At 38.6% G+C, this 18,591-nt stretch overlaps 2 protein-coding genes and 1 long non-coding RNA gene across 7 annotated transcripts; 2 read left to right on the top strand and 1 right to left on the bottom strand.

Moving 5' to 3' along the window:
* Positions 1-649: 649 nt before the first annotated feature.
* LOC107693820 (membrane-spanning 4-domains subfamily A member 12-like) lies at positions 650-4,720 on the top strand. The gene is made up of 5 exons (XM_016493343.1): positions 650-817; positions 953-1,072; positions 1,165-1,221; positions 1,798-1,914; positions 4,712-4,720. The coding sequence occupies exons 1-5, from the start codon at positions 650-652 to the stop codon at positions 4,718-4,720; spliced, it is 471 nt and encodes a 156-aa protein (XP_016348829.1).
* A 2,086-nt stretch (positions 4,721-6,806) lies between these two features.
* On the top strand, positions 6,807-9,940 carry LOC107693819 (membrane-spanning 4-domains subfamily A member 4A-like). The gene is made up of 6 exons (XM_016493342.1): positions 6,807-6,973; positions 7,414-7,537; positions 7,624-7,680; positions 8,352-8,498; positions 9,226-9,363; positions 9,932-9,940. The coding sequence occupies exons 1-6, from the start codon at positions 6,807-6,809 to the stop codon at positions 9,938-9,940; spliced, it is 642 nt and encodes a 213-aa protein (XP_016348828.1).
* Positions 9,941-13,231: 3,291 nt separating this feature from the next.
* LOC107693851 (uncharacterized) lies at positions 13,232-15,628 on the bottom strand. Of its 5 annotated transcripts, XR_001634799.1 has the most exons (5): positions 15,561-15,628; positions 15,392-15,456; positions 14,095-14,183; positions 13,899-13,953; positions 13,232-13,522 (listed from the first exon to the last, which is right to left on the bottom strand). It is a non-coding gene; the product is annotated as an uncharacterized LOC107693851 (long non-coding RNA). The 5 variants fall into 5 exon arrangements; XR_001634797.1 differs by lacking the exon at positions 13,899-13,953 and having other exon boundaries at positions 13,234-13,522; XR_001634800.1 differs by lacking the exons at positions 13,899-13,953; positions 15,392-15,456; positions 15,561-15,628 and adding an exon at positions 14,288-14,355 and having other exon boundaries at positions 13,236-13,522.
* Between the last annotated feature and the right edge of the window lie 2,963 nt (positions 15,629-18,591).

Here is an 18,591-nt window from a genome sequence, read left to right as displayed (position 1 = left end):
ACAGGGCTTGCTTGTTTGTTTTTAAAATAAAAAAGTTATATTTTTGGCAAATATAAAAGCCTTTTCACACCAAAAGTGAAATGAATAAGCCTCAGGCTGAAGGGAAAGTACATTTACGTCCATACAGTAGAATGCAGAAGAAGAAATTTCAACACACTTCAGCAATAAAAAAAGACTGATTTGTGCTTATTAGTATGGTCGAACTGGATCATCGAAGGTCAGAAGCAAAGACATTGGTTAATAGAATGGGATTAAATACATAAAGGATATTTGTGTTGTTTAACATTTAATTATTGCAGGTTTGCGTCATATTCTGAGTTGCATTATTTTTATTAATTTTGAGGAATACTGAATCTGTGTTTTTTTTTTGTGAGTGAGTGAGATAAATTAATGCATATTCATATTTATTTTAGAACTACAGTAACATCTTCTGATTTCTCTCAACATGGGGACAGGAGAGCTGTCAATCAATAAACTGGAAAAAAAAGTAACTTGCGTTACTCATTTGAAAAAGTAACTCAGATATTCTCTTGTAAATTAAAAAGTAATGCGTTACTTTACTAGTTACTTGAAAAAGTAATCTGATTACGTAACTCGCGGTACTTGTAATGCGTTACCCCCAACACTGCTTACTACAGATATCCAAAGAATGGAAAGCAGTGAGGTCATCTCAACTGACAAAACTACAGTTGTCATTGATGTAAATCCATGGATGACACAAGACACCATTATTTTTGTTGATGGACATGAGGCCGGAGGAAAAAATCACAATACAGTTCTTAAAGGATTTTTCAAAGCACAATCAAAGGCACTGGGGGTAATTAATGATGAATTATAACGATATAACCGTTTTGGGAATGTACTGGGTATTTAATTTCTTCTAGATCACTGTATCCAAACACACATTTTATGCCATCATGAATAAAATATCTTACCTATATCTGCCCTCTAGACTGTCCAGATAATGATTGGAGCGATGGTCTTCATACTTGGTATTGTACTTACCACCAATGTTTACAATTATTCTGCAATTCTTGACTGTAGTGGCATAACATACTGGGGATCCCTTATTGTAAGTTTCATTTAATGGTTTTGCTTTATTGCTTCTCTTTTTAATTTATAAGTTATGAGTTACCTTTTAAATATCCTTTGTTTCTACCTCAGTACATCAGTGCTGGCTCTCTGTCTGTTGATGCACAGAATAAACGTCATCCATATGTGGTATGTACATATTTCTCACCGATTCAGCACATTATATCTCTGTTTGTAGAAAAAAACATTTGTTTTTAAAGCATTTAAAACAGACATCATCTGTTAGCAAAAATTGGTTATCACATTGTAGCTTTAGACTGGTGGTAAACCAAGAAAACTGGATGGTTGTAACAGTTTTTGCTTTCCAATATTTTGCCTAATGTATACCAAACTATGTTTTCTCAACATTTATCTACTCCAAATTAGTTGTTTTGCTTTTAAATCTTCAACGTATTCCTATGTAGATTGAATGATTGAATTAGAAACGGACTTAAGAATACATTGTGTGCATGCATTTATTTTGTAAATCAAATTTACTTCAAAATTATTTTTATAACAGCCCCTTTTTTGGTCCAGCAGAAGTAAATGGGGAAAGACGTCACGTGATATAACAATCCCCGTCTGCTCAGACGTGATTTTTGTAGATTTTTGAGTAGGTCTCCCCTACTTAAAAGTAATCTTGAGTTTCAAGCCTTTTCAATGATGTGTTCTTTGAGTATAAAAATACTTCCAATGGTCTGAAACTAGTACATTCTGTTATTGTAGGTGAAAGACTTTCTTGGAATGAATGTGTTCAGTGCCGTAACTGCAGGGATAGCCATTCTTCTGATGGGCATACAATTAGCATTAATATCAATGGATGATCCAGGTTTATATGTTGAGGTATTTATATGCAGAATGTGCAATATTTTGCTTTCATGTTTAATGTGTAGTAATTTGTTTTTAGTTTTTAAATTGCTATTATTTACTTAAAAGGACAGTTCACTCAAAAATGAAAATTCTGTCATCAATTATTCACCTGTATATGACTCTAAACCCGTCTTTCCTGCGTAAAACACAAATGGAGAAATTCTGAACACTGTATTGGTCACTCTGCAACAGACATTTACAATAACTGGGGAGAAGGCATTTAAAAGTATATCAAAAAAGCAGTCCATATAATCTGTGCACTGTATTCCAGGCCATAGGATAGCTTTGTGTGATAAATAGGCTGAGATTTAAGGCATTATTCACTGAAAATATTACTTTTTTTTCAGTTCACAAAACCATTCAGTTTTGTCCTTGAATTTGATCCTGTTTCTCAAGTTCAAGATCTGAACACATTGCAGGGAAAAACAGCTCAGGAGCAGATTATTAAAGGGACAGTTCACCCAAAAATGAAAATTATCCTATGATTTACTCACCCTCAAGCCATCCTAGGTGTATATGGCTTTCTTCTTTCAGACGAATACAATCAGAGTTATATAAAAAAAATGTTCTGGCTCTTCCAAGCTTTATAATGGCAGTAAATGGTGGTCAAGGTTTTGAAGCAAAGTAAAGTGCATCCATCCATCTATCCATCCATCCATTATAAAAGTACTCCACACGGCTCCGGGAGATAAATAAAGACCTTCTGAAGTGAATCGATGCGTTTGTGCAGGCCCAGTTCTACGGGGGTGCTAAGCACCCTCAAACGAAATCAATAGCACCCTCAGTTAATGCTGTAATAATGGCATTTTATTGCAGATTTGGCAAATCCAGTGCTTTATGGTTTGCGCTCTGGAGATCGGTTTCTATTTCAACATCTTTTGCAGCGTTGAGTAAGCAATGTAGCCAATCACAGACATATCTGATGATTTCTTTAACCCAACAGCCAATCAGAGGCATTTAAGTTAGAATCCACTCACCGCTTAAATCATCACAGTTTTTGTTCTGGTGTTGCATTCAGCACGAATCATCTCATTATAACAAAATTAGAAGTACAAAATGAGAATTTGTAAAGGAAAATGTTGGAGAACTTTGATATAAGCCAAGAGTAGACTGGTTTTCCTTTGCTTTAAACAAAACTTGGTTCTCGCAAGACTAGCATATTCTCACCAGAGCGCACGCTATGCCTGCATAGAAGAAAGTCATATACACCTAGGATGGCTTGGGGGCGAGTAACTCATAGGATAGTTTTCATTTTTTGGTGAACTGTAAATAAAAACATGCATATCAGTCTGTTATTCACACAAACCTATTTTATAGTTTAAAAATATAGTTTGGTTTGTGTCTACTTTGAAGTGCTTGAAAGCTCTAGTTACCGTTCAGTATGTAAGATCTTTATTGTCACTGTACATGTACAATGAAAAGTGGTGGAGGCCACCTCCAGATGCCTACAGAAACCCAATTACTATATACGAATTTATACACAAGCTTTATACATCAAGACAATGCTACTATACAACACAATATACACTATACACAATACACTTGCCTATACAACTCCAAAACATTAATTTTAATTGCATGGAAAACAGTCTTCAGAAATGCCTGCTTCAATATAATTTTTGTTCAGTATTTGTAGTATTTTACTTTGCGGGTCGTCGGAATAATGCTGGTGTTCACCATTCCTTAGTTCATCATCTCCATCTATATCTCAGCGTTTGCCTGCAAAGCCACCTGCAACAAAAACTCTACAGTGGTCAGTGTGCACTAAACTAGGTAAATTATTTATTGGTGGTGATGCTGTTTTTGCTATTACAAGCTTGACAATTGGTTTTATCACAACAATCAATAGTTATTTGTGTTGAAGTCAATGTTTTTAGAGAACGATGCAACTTCACTACACAAGCCACAACTGATAAAGCTAGCAGAATGTAAAGGAAATATAAAATGACTAGAATTTTTCATGGTAAACTGCATTTTACCATAGTGTACATCACAGCCTATAAAACGTATGGTGTGTAATTTTTGTTAGCAGAATTAAAGGGGTCATATGATGCGATTTCAATTTTTCCTTTCTCTTTGGAGTGATACAAGCTCTTGGTGCATAAAGAAGATCTGTAAAGTTGCAAAGACTAAAGTCTCAAATCCAAAGAGATATTCTTTATAAAAGTTAAGAGTCAGCCACGTCTACCTAAAACGGTTCATTCTAACACGCCCCCACATATCTACGTCACTATCTGGGAAGATTTGCATAACGCCGCCCAAATGTTCATGCAAAGAAACATTTCAAATGTTCCCGCCCAAATGTTCACGCAAAGAAAAGGCGTAACTTTTATTCTCGCTGTAGTATTGTTGCCGCCACCGCCAGATCGGCTTTCACCGTGGACGAAGCCGAGTCCAGCCCGGGGTCATCACATGTGGTTGCCGCAGGCATCGCAATATGTTAAGGGACGTAACGTTTCCGTCACACGCTTGAGGAATTCGGCCAATCACAATGCACTGGATAGCTGGCCAATCAGAGCACACCTCGCTTTTTCTGATTGATGAGCTTTGTAAAAATCGACGCGTTTCAGAAAGGCGGGGCATAGAGGAGAAACAATAATGTACAGTATGTGGAAAATAATTTGTTTTTTTAACCTTAAACCGCATAAACACATTTCATTACACCAAATACACAAAATAATGTTCTTTTTAGCAGCATCATATGACCCCTTTAAAACTCATAGAGTCTGAATCTCCTGTGTACTAACATATCTTGTCTGTTACTTCCCAGAGATACTGAGTCACAGTGAGGAGATCCTACTGTCCAAAGAAATAGTATCTCATATTATTGTTCCCTATTGTTTTTTTTTTATTTGTATACATATTGGAAATTTCATGTTTGACATAGCAGGCACACACACACACACACACACACACACACACACACACACACAGAGAGAGAGAGAGAGAGAGAGAGAGAGAGATAGAGAGAGAGAGAGAGAGAGTTGTCACCATCAAAATAATAGATTTCAGATAAGATTTTTATATTTTTTATTTTTAAAGTTTGGTGCTAAGTCTGCAGCTCTGCCAGATAGATGATTTCTGAATGATCACATGATACTGAAAATTTAGCTTTGATCACAGGAATAAATTACATTTTAAAATATATTCAAATAGAAAGCAGTTATTTTAAATAGTAAAAATATTTCACAATATTACTGCTTTTGCTGTATTTTTGATCAAATAAATGCAGGCTTTGTGAGCAGAAGAGAGTTCTTTAAAAAAAATTTTTTTAAATCTTACTGTTCAAAAACTTTTGACTGGTAGTGTAGATAGACAGATAGACAGACAGACAGAAAGACAGACAGACAGACAGACAGACAGACAGACAGACAGACAGATAGACAGACAGATAGATAGATAGATAGATAGATAGATAGATAGATAGATAGATAGATAGATAGATAGATGATAGATAGATAGATAGATAGATAGATAGATAGATAGATAGATATTTAGATAGATTTGCTTCATACATTCAGTTTCACAGCCAAGCCAGCATTATGTTCTTTCTCTGTCCATGCAATAAATGTATGTTCTTGAATGAGTGGGGTTTTCTTGCATAATTAATTCAACTGCTAAGGTAATTTCAATGGGATGACCCATTTTAGGGGTGGACAAAATGACACACAGCCTGCCCCAGATTGCTTTTAATCAAAGCACAAATTGTAAATAACAAATTAGCACTATCTTTGCCTAAATTCACATTGGGTGGGCTCATCCTACCCCTGCCTATGCCTAGAGCCAGCTCAGGCTCCAGTGTCCCTCTAATTAATGTTACAGTCATCGCTCACAGTTGGTATTTCAGATTGATTGAGTTTTGATAATTGAATAAGCCATACAAAAATCAAAAGTCCTGTTTATATTTAATTTATTAATGATTTAAGCCTTTCTCCGTCATTTTTACTGATAAATGAGTGGTCAGCTACAGGATTATTGTGTGTGTGTTTTGAAAACAAACACGTCTGATTTTAATAAGAGATATTTTTGTCCTCAATCAATGGCCATAATTTATGGTACCTTGTAGTGTTTATCTACACTGTAAAAAATATTTTTGAGATGTTGCCATTTCAACTTTTTTTTTTTTAGAGTTGTACAGACAACAAAAAAATTACGTTTATTGGCCCTCAACTAAGCTGAAAGTTGAATGAACTAGTATAACTTGGTTCAACTCAAAAGTGCATGTTGACAGAAAAAAATTAAGATAACAATTTTAAGACAGTTTTTATACAGTGTATATATAAAGCCCTTTAAATTTTAGGAGGAAGCATGTTACATAATCCTTAAAAGTATAAAGTGAGCTCATATGACACAAGCTCCTCCTTAGCGGTTCTTCAGAGTCCACACACACACACACACACACACACACACACACAGATACACCAGTAGAGTGATCAGACATCCATCAACACAACTCATTTCATTTCAGGTAAAATATTTTATGCAGCAATTATTTTAATATATGCATATATACATGCACACAGTTTGGTACATATCCTTGTCAAAAATATGATGTTGATTATTATCAAATGATTATGATATAAGTATATATTACAGTAACAACATTTTTAGAAGTGCAGTCTTTTTTTCTTCTTTTTTATTACAGAGCAAGCTAATGTAATTCTTTGAAATGTTCTTGTTTGAGAAACCCTGGCAGTATCACAGTTTTGTAAGTCACTCTAGCTAAGAGCATCAGCTCATGCTTTAGATATAAATGCAGATGAACTGTACATGAAAAACGGGAAAAAACAACAACAACATTAAATGAGTGGTGAACAGCAGAATTGTAACGCTTAATGCTCAATTACAGGTGAAAACTGCCTAGAATGGAGAGCAGCAAGGTCATCTCAACTGACAAAGCTACAGTTGTCATCCAAGTAAATCCACAGGTGGCACAAGATACTGTTATTTGTGATGATGGACAACAGGCCAGAGGAGCATATCACAATACAGCTCTTAAAGGATTTTTCAAAGCACAACCAAAGGCACTGGGGGTAATGTGTTTAATGATGAATTATAATTATGAATGATTTCAGAATACTTTTATTATCGAATTTTCTTCTGTGTTAAAATGAAAAGGTGTGAGCGGTCTGATTGCTTTAAGACTGTAGTGCATAAAACATTACTATACTGTAGCTTGCCTTTGTGTGTGTGTGTGTGTGTGTGTGTGTGTGTGTGTGTGTGTGTGTACATGGTCTTTGATTTGGGTGAATACCCAGGAGTGCTTCTCATTATGTCCTCATCTGGTTTACATACCACAGAGTCCTTTGACATTGTTTTGAGAGGGAATGGGTTATATATATATATATATATATATATATGTGTGTGTGTGTGTGTGTGTGTGTGTGTGTGTGTGTGTGTATCTAAACATAAATGATATGCCATTAGAAAACAAACAAACAAACAAACAAACATTTGACCCATATCTGTCCTGTCTGTCCAGATAATGACTGGAATGATGATTTTCTTATTTGGTATTGTACGCACTGATGACTACAATTACCAATACCCTTTTATTTCTGTTGTTACTGGCATCACCTACTGGGGATCCCTTATTGTAAGTTTCATTTAATGGCTTTGCTTTCTAGCTTCTGATTTTTATTTCCATAATGAACTTTAACATGTCCGATGTTTCTTTCTCAGTACATCAGTATTGGCTCTCTGTCTGTTGCTGCGCAGAATAAACTTCATCCGTGTGTGGTATGTACATATAATGTGCTGAAATCAGTGGGTGAGAACTCCTCTGTTGCATTGTTTGCAATGTATTCATACACTATTATTCACATTACTTTGTTTTGCAACTTAAACCACTAAAATCACAAAGCAAGCCTTTTTAATTATCTGTTCATTGAGTAAAGACTGCATGTAGTACGGCACAATGGATCTACAAGGTAAAAGGCCATAGTGATTTTGTTTCCATCACTAAACAAATACGGTAGCAACAAAAACCACAGCACTTTCCTATATATTCCTTTTTCCTATATATATGCTGCCTTTATATTTACATGATTTTTAATGAAGACTATACTTCACAAAAAAAGTTGTTCCAATATTCAAGAGCAAATAAATAATCTTTTAATTGCCATATATTTAGGGACCAGTAATAATAATAATAATAATAGTAATAATAATAATAATAATAAATCGCATAGAGGCTTTTAGCCACACTGGTATATTTGCATAAACAATAAAAAGCAACAACAAGACTTTCCATGATAAACTCTCATTTACAACAGTAGTCTGAAATGATTAAAATTATGTGGACTAAAAGGACATCTGACTCATCAATTTACATAGTTCAGGACATGTTACATGTGTACACCATTACTATTACTATGTCACCTTTTATGTTTCTGCTTTTCTTTCTGTAGGTGAAAGCCTCTCTTGTAATGAATGTGATCAGTGCCATAACTGCAGGACTCACCATTCTTCTGATGGGCATAGAGTTACGACTCATTTCAGAGGCTTATCACAGATGCAGTTATGAGTGTTCTAAGTCCATGTGTTTAAAATTGAAGGTACTAAATGTACAATGTGCAGTACTATATTAATGTGATCTGTTACATCTTAACTTAATCCAACAATGACAATTGTGTCATCATTTAGTAATTGAAACTGTTTTTTTTTTTTTTTTAAACTAATAAAGACTGTGCTGGTCGCTTCTTTCCATACAATTAGAAGGCACTGGAGATTTCATGCTTTAAAATGAATGGCACCACAAAAGTATCATAAAAGTAAAAAAATAGTCCATGTGACTTGTGCACTATGTCCCAAGTGTTCCTTCTAGTGTCTCCTTATAGAGTACACAGTAAAAAAAAAAAAAGATTTCCTGTAATTTTCTGCCAGGACATTATCCATTAATTTTACAGACATTTCTGTAAAAATCTTAAAACACAACACAATGCATCTAATAGTATTTAATGTAAAGTAATAGTATTTAGAAAATCACTCAATATGACTGATATTATTTGTGAAACTGCTTTCATATATATATATATATATATATATATATATATATTCAATTCAATTCAAGTTTATTTGTATAGCGCTTTTCACAATACAACTCATTGCAAAGCAACTTTACAGCAAATTAAGTTTCTATAATATTTAGTGGTAGCTTATCAGTGGTGACTGTCAATGTACATGGCAGAAATGTATGGAAAAATCTATTAAAGACGTAATTTATTTTTGTAACTTTTTTTTTTTTTTTTAACTTTTTTTTATATTTTTACATGTATTTTTTAGAAACATGATCTGGGGATCCTTGAAATATTGCTGGGGTTCTCCATCCTTCAGTTCATCATCTCCATCTTTATCTCAGGATTTGCCTGCAAAGCCACCAGCAACACAGACTCTACAGTGGTTAATGTGGCACTAAACCAGGTAAATGATTTAGTGGTGATGATGTAATTACCATAACCAGGGTGGCAGCCAGTTTTATCCCAACAACCTATATATATTTTAATTTACATTAAACAAGCCACAAACACAAAGGTAAAGCTAGCAGAATATAAAGCGACAAGAACATGTTCCACTGTAAACTTTGAACCTCCACTGTAACCTCTGAAACTAGGACAATCTACAATAGTCTAATAGTCTAAAGCACTTCATAATTTAAGAGTAAGACAGCCCTCAACAGAAACATTCTATATTTAAAACAAGATCCTCCTTAATTGTTCTTCGCCAATGTTTAATCTTCAGTCTTGTATTGTAGTTATGCAACATAACAGGTAACTCATTTAGTCCTAATTAAAAACAATTATACACATTATATGTGTAAAAAGGAACTATAAGTCAGTCATTGCAAACGGCAGCCTTTTACCTTTGCTATTTATCACAGTATAGCCGATAAAATCGTTTTTTTATGATGTGTGGATCTTAAAATAAAATTAAAACTGATAATGAGTCTGAATCTCTTGTGTACTAACATATCTTCTCTGTTATTTCCCAGGGATGCTGAGTCACAATGAGGAGATCCAAAGGAAAAAGGAACTAATAACTCATATTGTTGGTGACACAAGCTTTTTTTTCGATTTCTTCCCCAAATCTGTTCAAGTGTTACAGGAACTGAGCGGGAAAAAAGAGAATTGGGAATTGAAAGTATATCAGATAACTTGTTGGTTGGCACACTTTGTGTCTCCGGTGTGTTTTGTGGTCTGTCACTCAACAAAGATATACAAATTAAATTTAATTGGTTATTGGCCATTCATAGGGACTAGGCATGTTTGGAATGTCTGAAATCAGAATCAGTAACCAGGTGTCTGTTTAATGTACAAGCTTTCCATGTGCATGACAATAAAACATTGGTAAATGTTTAAGGTCAGTTCATCTGGTCTCTTCAAGAGGACACCTGCCTCTAGTGACCAATGTTTCACAAAAAAAAAACAATTTGGTAGTGGTGTTGTGATAGCCATAGCTAGGATGGCAGGTTATGTTATGTCTGTATGCTATAGTTAATTACAGCATGCACATGCAATGGCAATCTAAAAATCACATTACTGTCTGCTCATGTCTGCACATGTCAGATAAAGCAATCTCTCCACACCGCAGACAAAAGCAAAGGTACAGCTAGCAGAATGGAAAGGAAATTTCAAGCAACCACAATGGTAAACTGCCTGGCACCTGATTGGTGTAAAACTAGGGCGTTCTGCTGTAGTTGTCTGAACATGTTCAAAACAAGACATCTTCATTATTCATTATTATATTACATTATTACTTCTACTTTATTATTATTATTATTCTTTTCTAGACCAACTCACATTGCATTCGAGGTATATATTTTTTATCAATTTTTTAACACTAATACCACAGCAGTGCTTCAGTGTCCCTCTCATTAATTAATGTTACAATCATCATCACAGGTGATATTTCAGATTTGCTGAGCTTTGGTAATGTAATGAAACATAATAACTTAGAGCCTTTCTCCATCATATTTACTGATAAATGAGTGCCGAATAACAGGATTATTGTGTGTGTGTGTGTGTGTGTGTGTGTGTTTTGAACACAGACATGTCTATTGATACAATTTGGGAGAGTTAGCAGCGGGCTGTATACTTACCTCGGACTTGTGAGCATCAGCTGGGATGATTCCAGCGCGGCTTTCCGCTCTCTCAGCTGGGTCTGCCTCTCCACCAGGTCGCGGATCTGCTTCTCCACGGCCTCCAGCTCGAGCTGCATTCGGTGCACGTGTCCTCACCTGCACTTAAAGGTAGACACACATCTGCCATTAAAGCAAGTAACAGTGAGTAAAACACCGGTAATGCGTGTGAATAGAGTATTAGCAATGTAAGCGAGATTAGCGGCAACCACACTGGCGATGCTAACGGGCTATATGCTAATAGCGGACTCGGGAAATCAAAATAGAACTAGTGATAATAAGGCGCTCTGATTGTTTTTGTTGTACAATACGACAGGGGATATATTCACACGTTATAGAAATTAAAATGGTGTATAAAATTGATTTTAAGATAAAAAATAGACGATAAAGAATTAACTTGACGGAGCTCAAACTCAAAACACAGGGCAGCAACAAACAGGAAGTGACGTTATTGATGATTTTAATAGATATTTTTGTCCTCAGTCAATGGCAATAATTTATGCTACCTTGTAGTTTTTATCTGTATGTAAAGCCCTTTAAATTTTAGGAGGATGGGCATCAACATAATCCTTAAAAGTACAAAGTGAGCTCATATGACTCAAGCTCCTCCTTAGCGGTCCTTCACAGTCCACACACACAAAGATACACCAGTAGAGCGATCAGACATCCACATCAACAAAACTCATTTAATTTCAGGTAAAATATTTTTTTACGCATTAGTTACGTATGCATGATTTTTTTTATGTTTTTTTTTTTAATGCTAAAGGATATATTTATATACACACCAATCTTTCACACCAATGATTGTTTTGTTTTAGTTTAAGTTGTTCATTTATTGTTATACTTTGATACATAAAATTCCATTTAAAGGTTTTGAGATTTGTTTTGACATTAGGCTACAAAAATAGCATTAATATAGCCAATGATTTAATTTAAGTCAATTAAAATATACAATCATGCAAAATAGTTGTGAACAATATAAATGTTATCCTCTGCTATTTCATAAGAGAGGAAGAACTCCAAAGGCATTCTTGTCAAAAATACTCTATAAATATATAGGGCCCTATTTTAATGATCTAAGCGCAAGGTCTAAAGCGCAAGGCGCAGGTGCACTTAGGGCGTGTCCAAATCCACTTTTGCTAGTTTAACGACGGGAAAAACGGTCGGCACGCCTGGCTCATGGTCTAAAAGGGTTGTCCCTATTCTCTTAATGAGTAATGGGTGTGTTTTGGGCATAACGTGCAAAAAACCAATCAGAGTCTCATCTCCCATTCCTTTTAAGAGCCAGTTGTGCTGGTGCTATGGCGGATTTGCTATTTGCACGGTGGAATCTGCAAGCGCAAAGACAGAACTGCGTCTCCAGAGATGAAAGGAGCTGCTCATGCGCGAGCATATAGGTAGCCTAATTCTGATACATGTGATGCCTAATTTCCTCACAAGCTTCCCCTTCTAAATGATCGAAGAGAAAGAAAGCTTGGTCAGCCAGTGATAAGCAACGGGCCCGCATACAAACCTGCGCTTCATCAACCCATTCATCGATACCTATACTGGACATTCCACTAAATTTTGGACATTTCCGGTCCCTAGGCACAAAAACAAACTTATCCACTTGGGCGGCACTAGTACTGGCCAATAAAGGTCTAGCCACTGCTGCAGCAGCACTATCATTACTAGCACCAGGGGAACTTACCGACGGTTGTTCCTGTCGCAGCCTTTCATTATCGGCTCTTAATTGAGTCACCAAGTCCCGCAACTCCTGCAATTCATTCTCCATCCTTCCTTCAAATAATAAGAAACAAGTTAAATAACCTGTAACAGAAAAATTAAAGGGGAACACAATTGAACATACACCACTGTCTCATTCCTACAACAGAAAACAAAAACAAAAGAGAAAGAAAAAAAAACAAACAAAAGTAAACAAAATACTAATACCAGAGTCTCCACGAAGCTACCAGACAAAGAGTAGAACCCTGCCGACTACGCCAGATTGTGGCCGGGGCCTGGGATGGCCCAGCTAGATTTCACTAAATAAATTGAAACCGAATTTTAAATAAATGCTATAAAATGAAAGAATGCCTGACTACGCCACCTTGGAATTTCACACAAAGAATCTCTGTAAACTTTGCACAAGTCCCCTACCCAGTGGCAAGCAAAACGTGGAGACACAGGCATCAAACACCAATCTTTTATTAAGGTAGCATAAAATCAATAAAATGGAAACATCAACTCAGAAAGGTTTATACGATCGTTAATCATTCAAAATATCATGGAGCTGCGGCCTAAAGTACAGGAAAGACTTTCCAGAAAGGGCTCCTAATCTACATAACACTCACCTACCAAAATAAAAACCCCAGTGCATGCCAAAGGCCACAACACACAATGAAGAACCACCACCACCGTCTAAAGAGGAGATCATCGACCCTGATCAATAAAGGCCAGCAGCTCCTGAAGAAAAAAAACTCAAACACACACACACACACACTAATACGAATCGTCCCAGATCACAACCTACACAAATCTCAAATAATACACTTTAAATCAAAATCACAACAAAAAACTAAGGTAACTAAATTAACAATACAAGATTTCACAATATTAACAAAAGCAAAAAAATAATCCAACTCCAAAAATAAATATAGCTTATACACAGAAAATAGACTAATTTGAAAAAGGAATGGAAAAATCAAACAAAACTAAAACACAAAATAAAGACTCAAACTTTCAGACACAAAACCTGTACACAACTAAGACAAAGTCCGTTGGCATAGGTCCAACAACACGACCGGGACTCAACGCACACACAGACTCAATGAAGTTCGACCTGGAACGAGACAGCGGTGATGCCACTGCGGGGATATTAACCAGCCAAATAATTTCTGCGGGAAAAGGATGAAGCCGAATGATTAAATACACAGTCTATATACAACAGCCGACACCCGTACACAAAACATTAACTGACAAATTGCGATTCGCACCTCTTCCATGACTGAGAAGCGTATAATAAAACAAACCCATACCTGGAGGAGGACCGATGCGATCACATTCATCAGCCGAACAGCGCAGCCGCGGCAAAACGCCAAACAAGGCTGTACACGCAGCCGCTCTCCTAACAACGAGAGCACAGACCAGATACTAACGCAAATCAACTAAAACACACCAAACCCAGAATAAAGCAAGCACTGCAATACCCCAAAGGCTGCCTTAACCCACCTTTACTGACCCACAGTCACGTTCAGCAGAAACAGCGGAAGCCCAACCCCATCCGGGAAATGATGCCTGCCCAGGTACATAAGCCAATGGCTTTTATAGACTGTACCAATCAGTGACGCAAAAATGCCCGCCCTAACAATTAAATTCGGGAAATCACGCCCATCTTCCCTATTATGCCACAATCTACCCCTGATTTTTGTGTCATCACCCCGATGATGGCTTCAATTCCATGGCCTAAAAAGCACTTTATCCGCTCACGAGCCCCCTCGAACGCAACCTGGAGCCTGGTTTTACGATCGTTAATCATTCAAAATGTCATGGAGCTGCGGCCTAAAGTACAGGAAAGACTTTTCAGAAAGGGCTGCTAATCTACATAACACACTCACATACCAAAATAAAAACCCCAGTGCATGCCAAAGGCCACAACACACAATGAAGAACCACCACCACCACCGTCTAAAGAGGAGATCATCGACCCTGATCAATAAAGGCCAGCAGCTCCTGAAGAAAAAAAACTCAAACACACACACACACACACTAATACGAATCGTCCCAGATCACAACCTACACAAATCTCAAATAATACACTTTAAATCAAAATCACAACAAAAAACTAAGGTAACTAAATTAACAATACAAGATTTCACAATATTAACAAAAGCAAAAAAATATATAATCCAACTCCAAAAATAAATATAACTTATACACAGAAAATAGACTAATTTGAAAAAGGAATGGAAAAATCAAACAAAACTAAAACACAAAATAAAGACTCAAACTTTCAGACACAAAACCTGTACACAACTAAGACAAAGTCCGTTGGCATAGGTCCAACAACACGACCGGGACTCAACGCACACACAGACTCAATGAAGTTCGACCTGGAACGAGACAGCGGTGATGCCACTGCGGGGATATTAACCAGCCAAATAATTTCTGCGGGAAAAGGATGAAGCCAAATGATTAAATACACAGCCTATATACAACAGCCGACACCCGTACACAAAACATGAACTGACATAAATTGCGATTCGCACTCCTTCCATGACTGAGAAGCATATAAAAAAAACAAACCCATACCTGGAGGAGGACCGATGCGATCACATTCATCAGCCGAACAGCGCAGCCGCGGCAAAACGCCAAACAAGGCTGTACACGCAGCCGCTCTCCTAACAACGAGAGCACAGACCAGATACTAACGCAAATCAACTAAAACACACCAAACCCAGAATAAAGCAAGCACTGCAATACCCCAAAGGCTGCCTTAACCCACCTTTACTGACCCACAGTCACGTTCAGCAGAAACAGCGGAAGCCCAACCCCATCCGGGAAATGATGCCTGCCCAGGTACATAAGCCAATGGCTTTTATAGACTGTACCAATCAGTGACGCAAAAATGCCCGCCCTAACAATTAAATTCGGGAAATCACGCCCATCTTCCCTATTATGCCACAATCTACCCCTGATTTTTGTGTCATCACCCCGATGATGGCTTCAATTCCATGGCCTAAAAAGCACTTTATCCGCTCACGAGCCCCCTCGAACGCAACCTGGAGCCTGGTTTGATGTTCTACCACCCAGTCATGTACTGTACCAGGTACCACATCTTGGACCCTTCCCAGAAGGAAGTCCACTGGGAGTCTGGGTTCCTGCCCGAACATCAAGAAATGGGGAGATTCACCAGTGGTCTGGTGGGGAGTAGTATTGTAACAAAACAGTACTTGCGGCACACAAGACACCCAATCCCTTTTTCTGGAAACTGGGAGGGTATGCAAAAGGTTGTGCAGTGTACGGTTGAATCGCTCGCACTGGCCATTACCAGCTGGGTGGTAAGGCGTAGTGCGAGACCTCTCAACCCTATACAAATTGCACAACTGTTGCATAAGCTGGGACTCAATTTCGGCCCTGGTCTGAGTGAATTCGACCAGGCACCCCCAGCTTATAAAACCACTCCATCACCAGAACTCCCACCACAGTCTCCGACCTCTGGTCCCGAGTAGGGACAGTCATACTGTATTTAGTAAAGACATCCGTCATCACTAATACATTCTCTATACCGTTCCGCGACGCAGGTGGTTGTGCGTCCTTGGCCACTTGGCATCGCTCGCAGTGCCGACACCACTGGTCTATCTCCAGAGCCATGCCAGGCCAATAACAACGCTGCCTTACCAATTCAGTGGTACGCTCAATTCCCTGATTCCCATGCTCCTGATGCCACAAGGTCAACACCTCACTATAAAACTCCTTGGGCCCAACTCACAATGCCTTGCTGGATCGAGTCTTGAAAGAGCGTCCACATTGCGATTACTTCTCCCAGACCTATACCTAATTTCAAAGTCAAAGGAGGCCAGTTGTGTGGCCCAATGCTGTTCAGGAGCACCAAGTTTGGCAGAAGCCAGATGGCTAAGGGGATTATTGTCTGTAAAGACAATACACCTCTGCCCTAAAAGGTACTCCCTGAACTTGTTAGTCATGGCCCACTTGAGCGCCAAAAACTCTAACTTCATGGAGCTGTAATTGGACATATTACGCTCAGTGGGCCGAAGATTGCGGCTGGCGTATGCGATAGGCCGCACCCTGCCTCCCTGCTCCTGGGAAAGGACTGCTCCCAGTCCAGCATGACTGGCGTCCACTTCCAGGATGAAAGGTAGAGAGAAGTCTGCATAGGCAAGGACTGGCGAGGATGTAAGCTTACCTTTTAACCCTTCAAAACTTTGTTGGCATTTTTCAGACCACGCAGCCGCAAAACTCGGTAAAACTCGCTTCCTGGATTTTGAATCTGCAAACTCAGCCACCAACCTATGAAGGGGTGCTGCCAGTTTCGCAAAACCCTCCACAAACCGGCGGTAATAGCTTGCAAAACCCAGAAACGAACGTAGTTCACTAGGCGTTTCTGGACGACGCCACTGAGACACCGCCTCGATCTTACTTGGATCTGTTGACACCCCCTCCGATGAAATCACATGCCCTAGATACCTCACCTCCTTCCTGAAGAAGAAACACTTCTCCAACCTCGCCTTCAACTCTTCATGCTCCAGCCTACTCAATACAACCTCCAGCCGCATTAAATGCTGCTCTACAGATGAGGAAAACACCACGATATCATCGAGGTACAGCAGCAAAGATTGACTCTGCTGATCACCAAACAACCTTTGCATCAGCCGTTGAAATGTGCTGGGGGCGTTGCAGAGCCCAAATGGCATCCGATTATACTCAAATAGCCCAAATGGGGTACAGAAGGCGGTCTTTGGCCTATCACCCTCCACCACCAGGACCTGATTATATCCGCTGGCTAAATCTAAGGTTGAAAACCAACGGGCCCACGTCAATGCGTCCAGTGACTCCTCGATGCGCGGTAAGGGAAACGCATCCTTCGGTGTCTTGGAATATAACTGACGGTAGTCTACGCACATGCGCAGACCACCATCCTTTTTCTTAACCAAAACTATCGGGGAAGCATAAGGACAAGAACTTTCCCTTATCACCTGTGCCTCTAACAGCTGATTTATATGGGCTTTTACAACCTCATATTCTGAAGGAGGTATTCGCCTATAGCGCTGCCTAACTGGAACATCATCAGAAAGAGGGATCTCATGGGCAATGAGGTTGGTACACCCAAGATCCCCTTCATAAGCAGAGAACACCGACTGGTATATCCGAAACAATGCTCTAACCTGAGCTTCTTTCTTACCGGTCAACATGGACAAATCCATGGCATCGATCTGATCCAACATGGAACTTACCGGGGGGGCCTGAGAATTAACAGTGACTGTAGCAGACTTTACCTCTACTACTTCTGTGGGCAAGCTAACCACCAGAACGGTGTTCAAAATACAACCCAAGGTGTTATGTGGGTACAACACAACATCTAAGGTGCTTACATTCACTACTGGTACATAAGCAGTACCATTAGTCACACAAATCAATGTGGGAGCTACAAACAACCCAGCACGCAAACCACCCTCAAGAGGTTCAAAAAGCACAGTAGTGTCTGCAAATTGCCTTGAACACGTTGCAGCCACAAATTTCATTGTGCCACCGGGTATACGACATGCCAGACGACCGTGTACCCGAACTTTACCAGCACGGTCCTGAACAGGCTGAGCAATAACCTGACAACAATACTGAAGAGCCTGAACCATCATTCTCGGAGCTTCTGACACTGAAGGTAGACTAAATAATGCAGGGCCATGTTGGCCAAAGAGCTCCTGGTAACAGCGCCGGAGAATATTCATTCCCAACACACTTGCAACTTGGGTGTTGAGCCCGCCAGGAGGATCCTTGACCACCAGAACCCCGCACTT

This window comes from Sinocyclocheilus anshuiensis, unplaced genomic scaffold (genome assembly GCF_001515605.1).
Source record: "Sinocyclocheilus anshuiensis isolate Anshui unplaced genomic scaffold, SAMN03320099.WGS_v1.1 scaffold1392, whole genome shotgun sequence".
Classification (NCBI taxonomy): domain Eukaryota; kingdom Metazoa; phylum Chordata; class Actinopteri; order Cypriniformes; family Cyprinidae; genus Sinocyclocheilus; species Sinocyclocheilus anshuiensis.
Note: the sequence above shows the minus strand (reverse complement) of the source record. Positions and strands in the feature narration are given on the sequence as shown.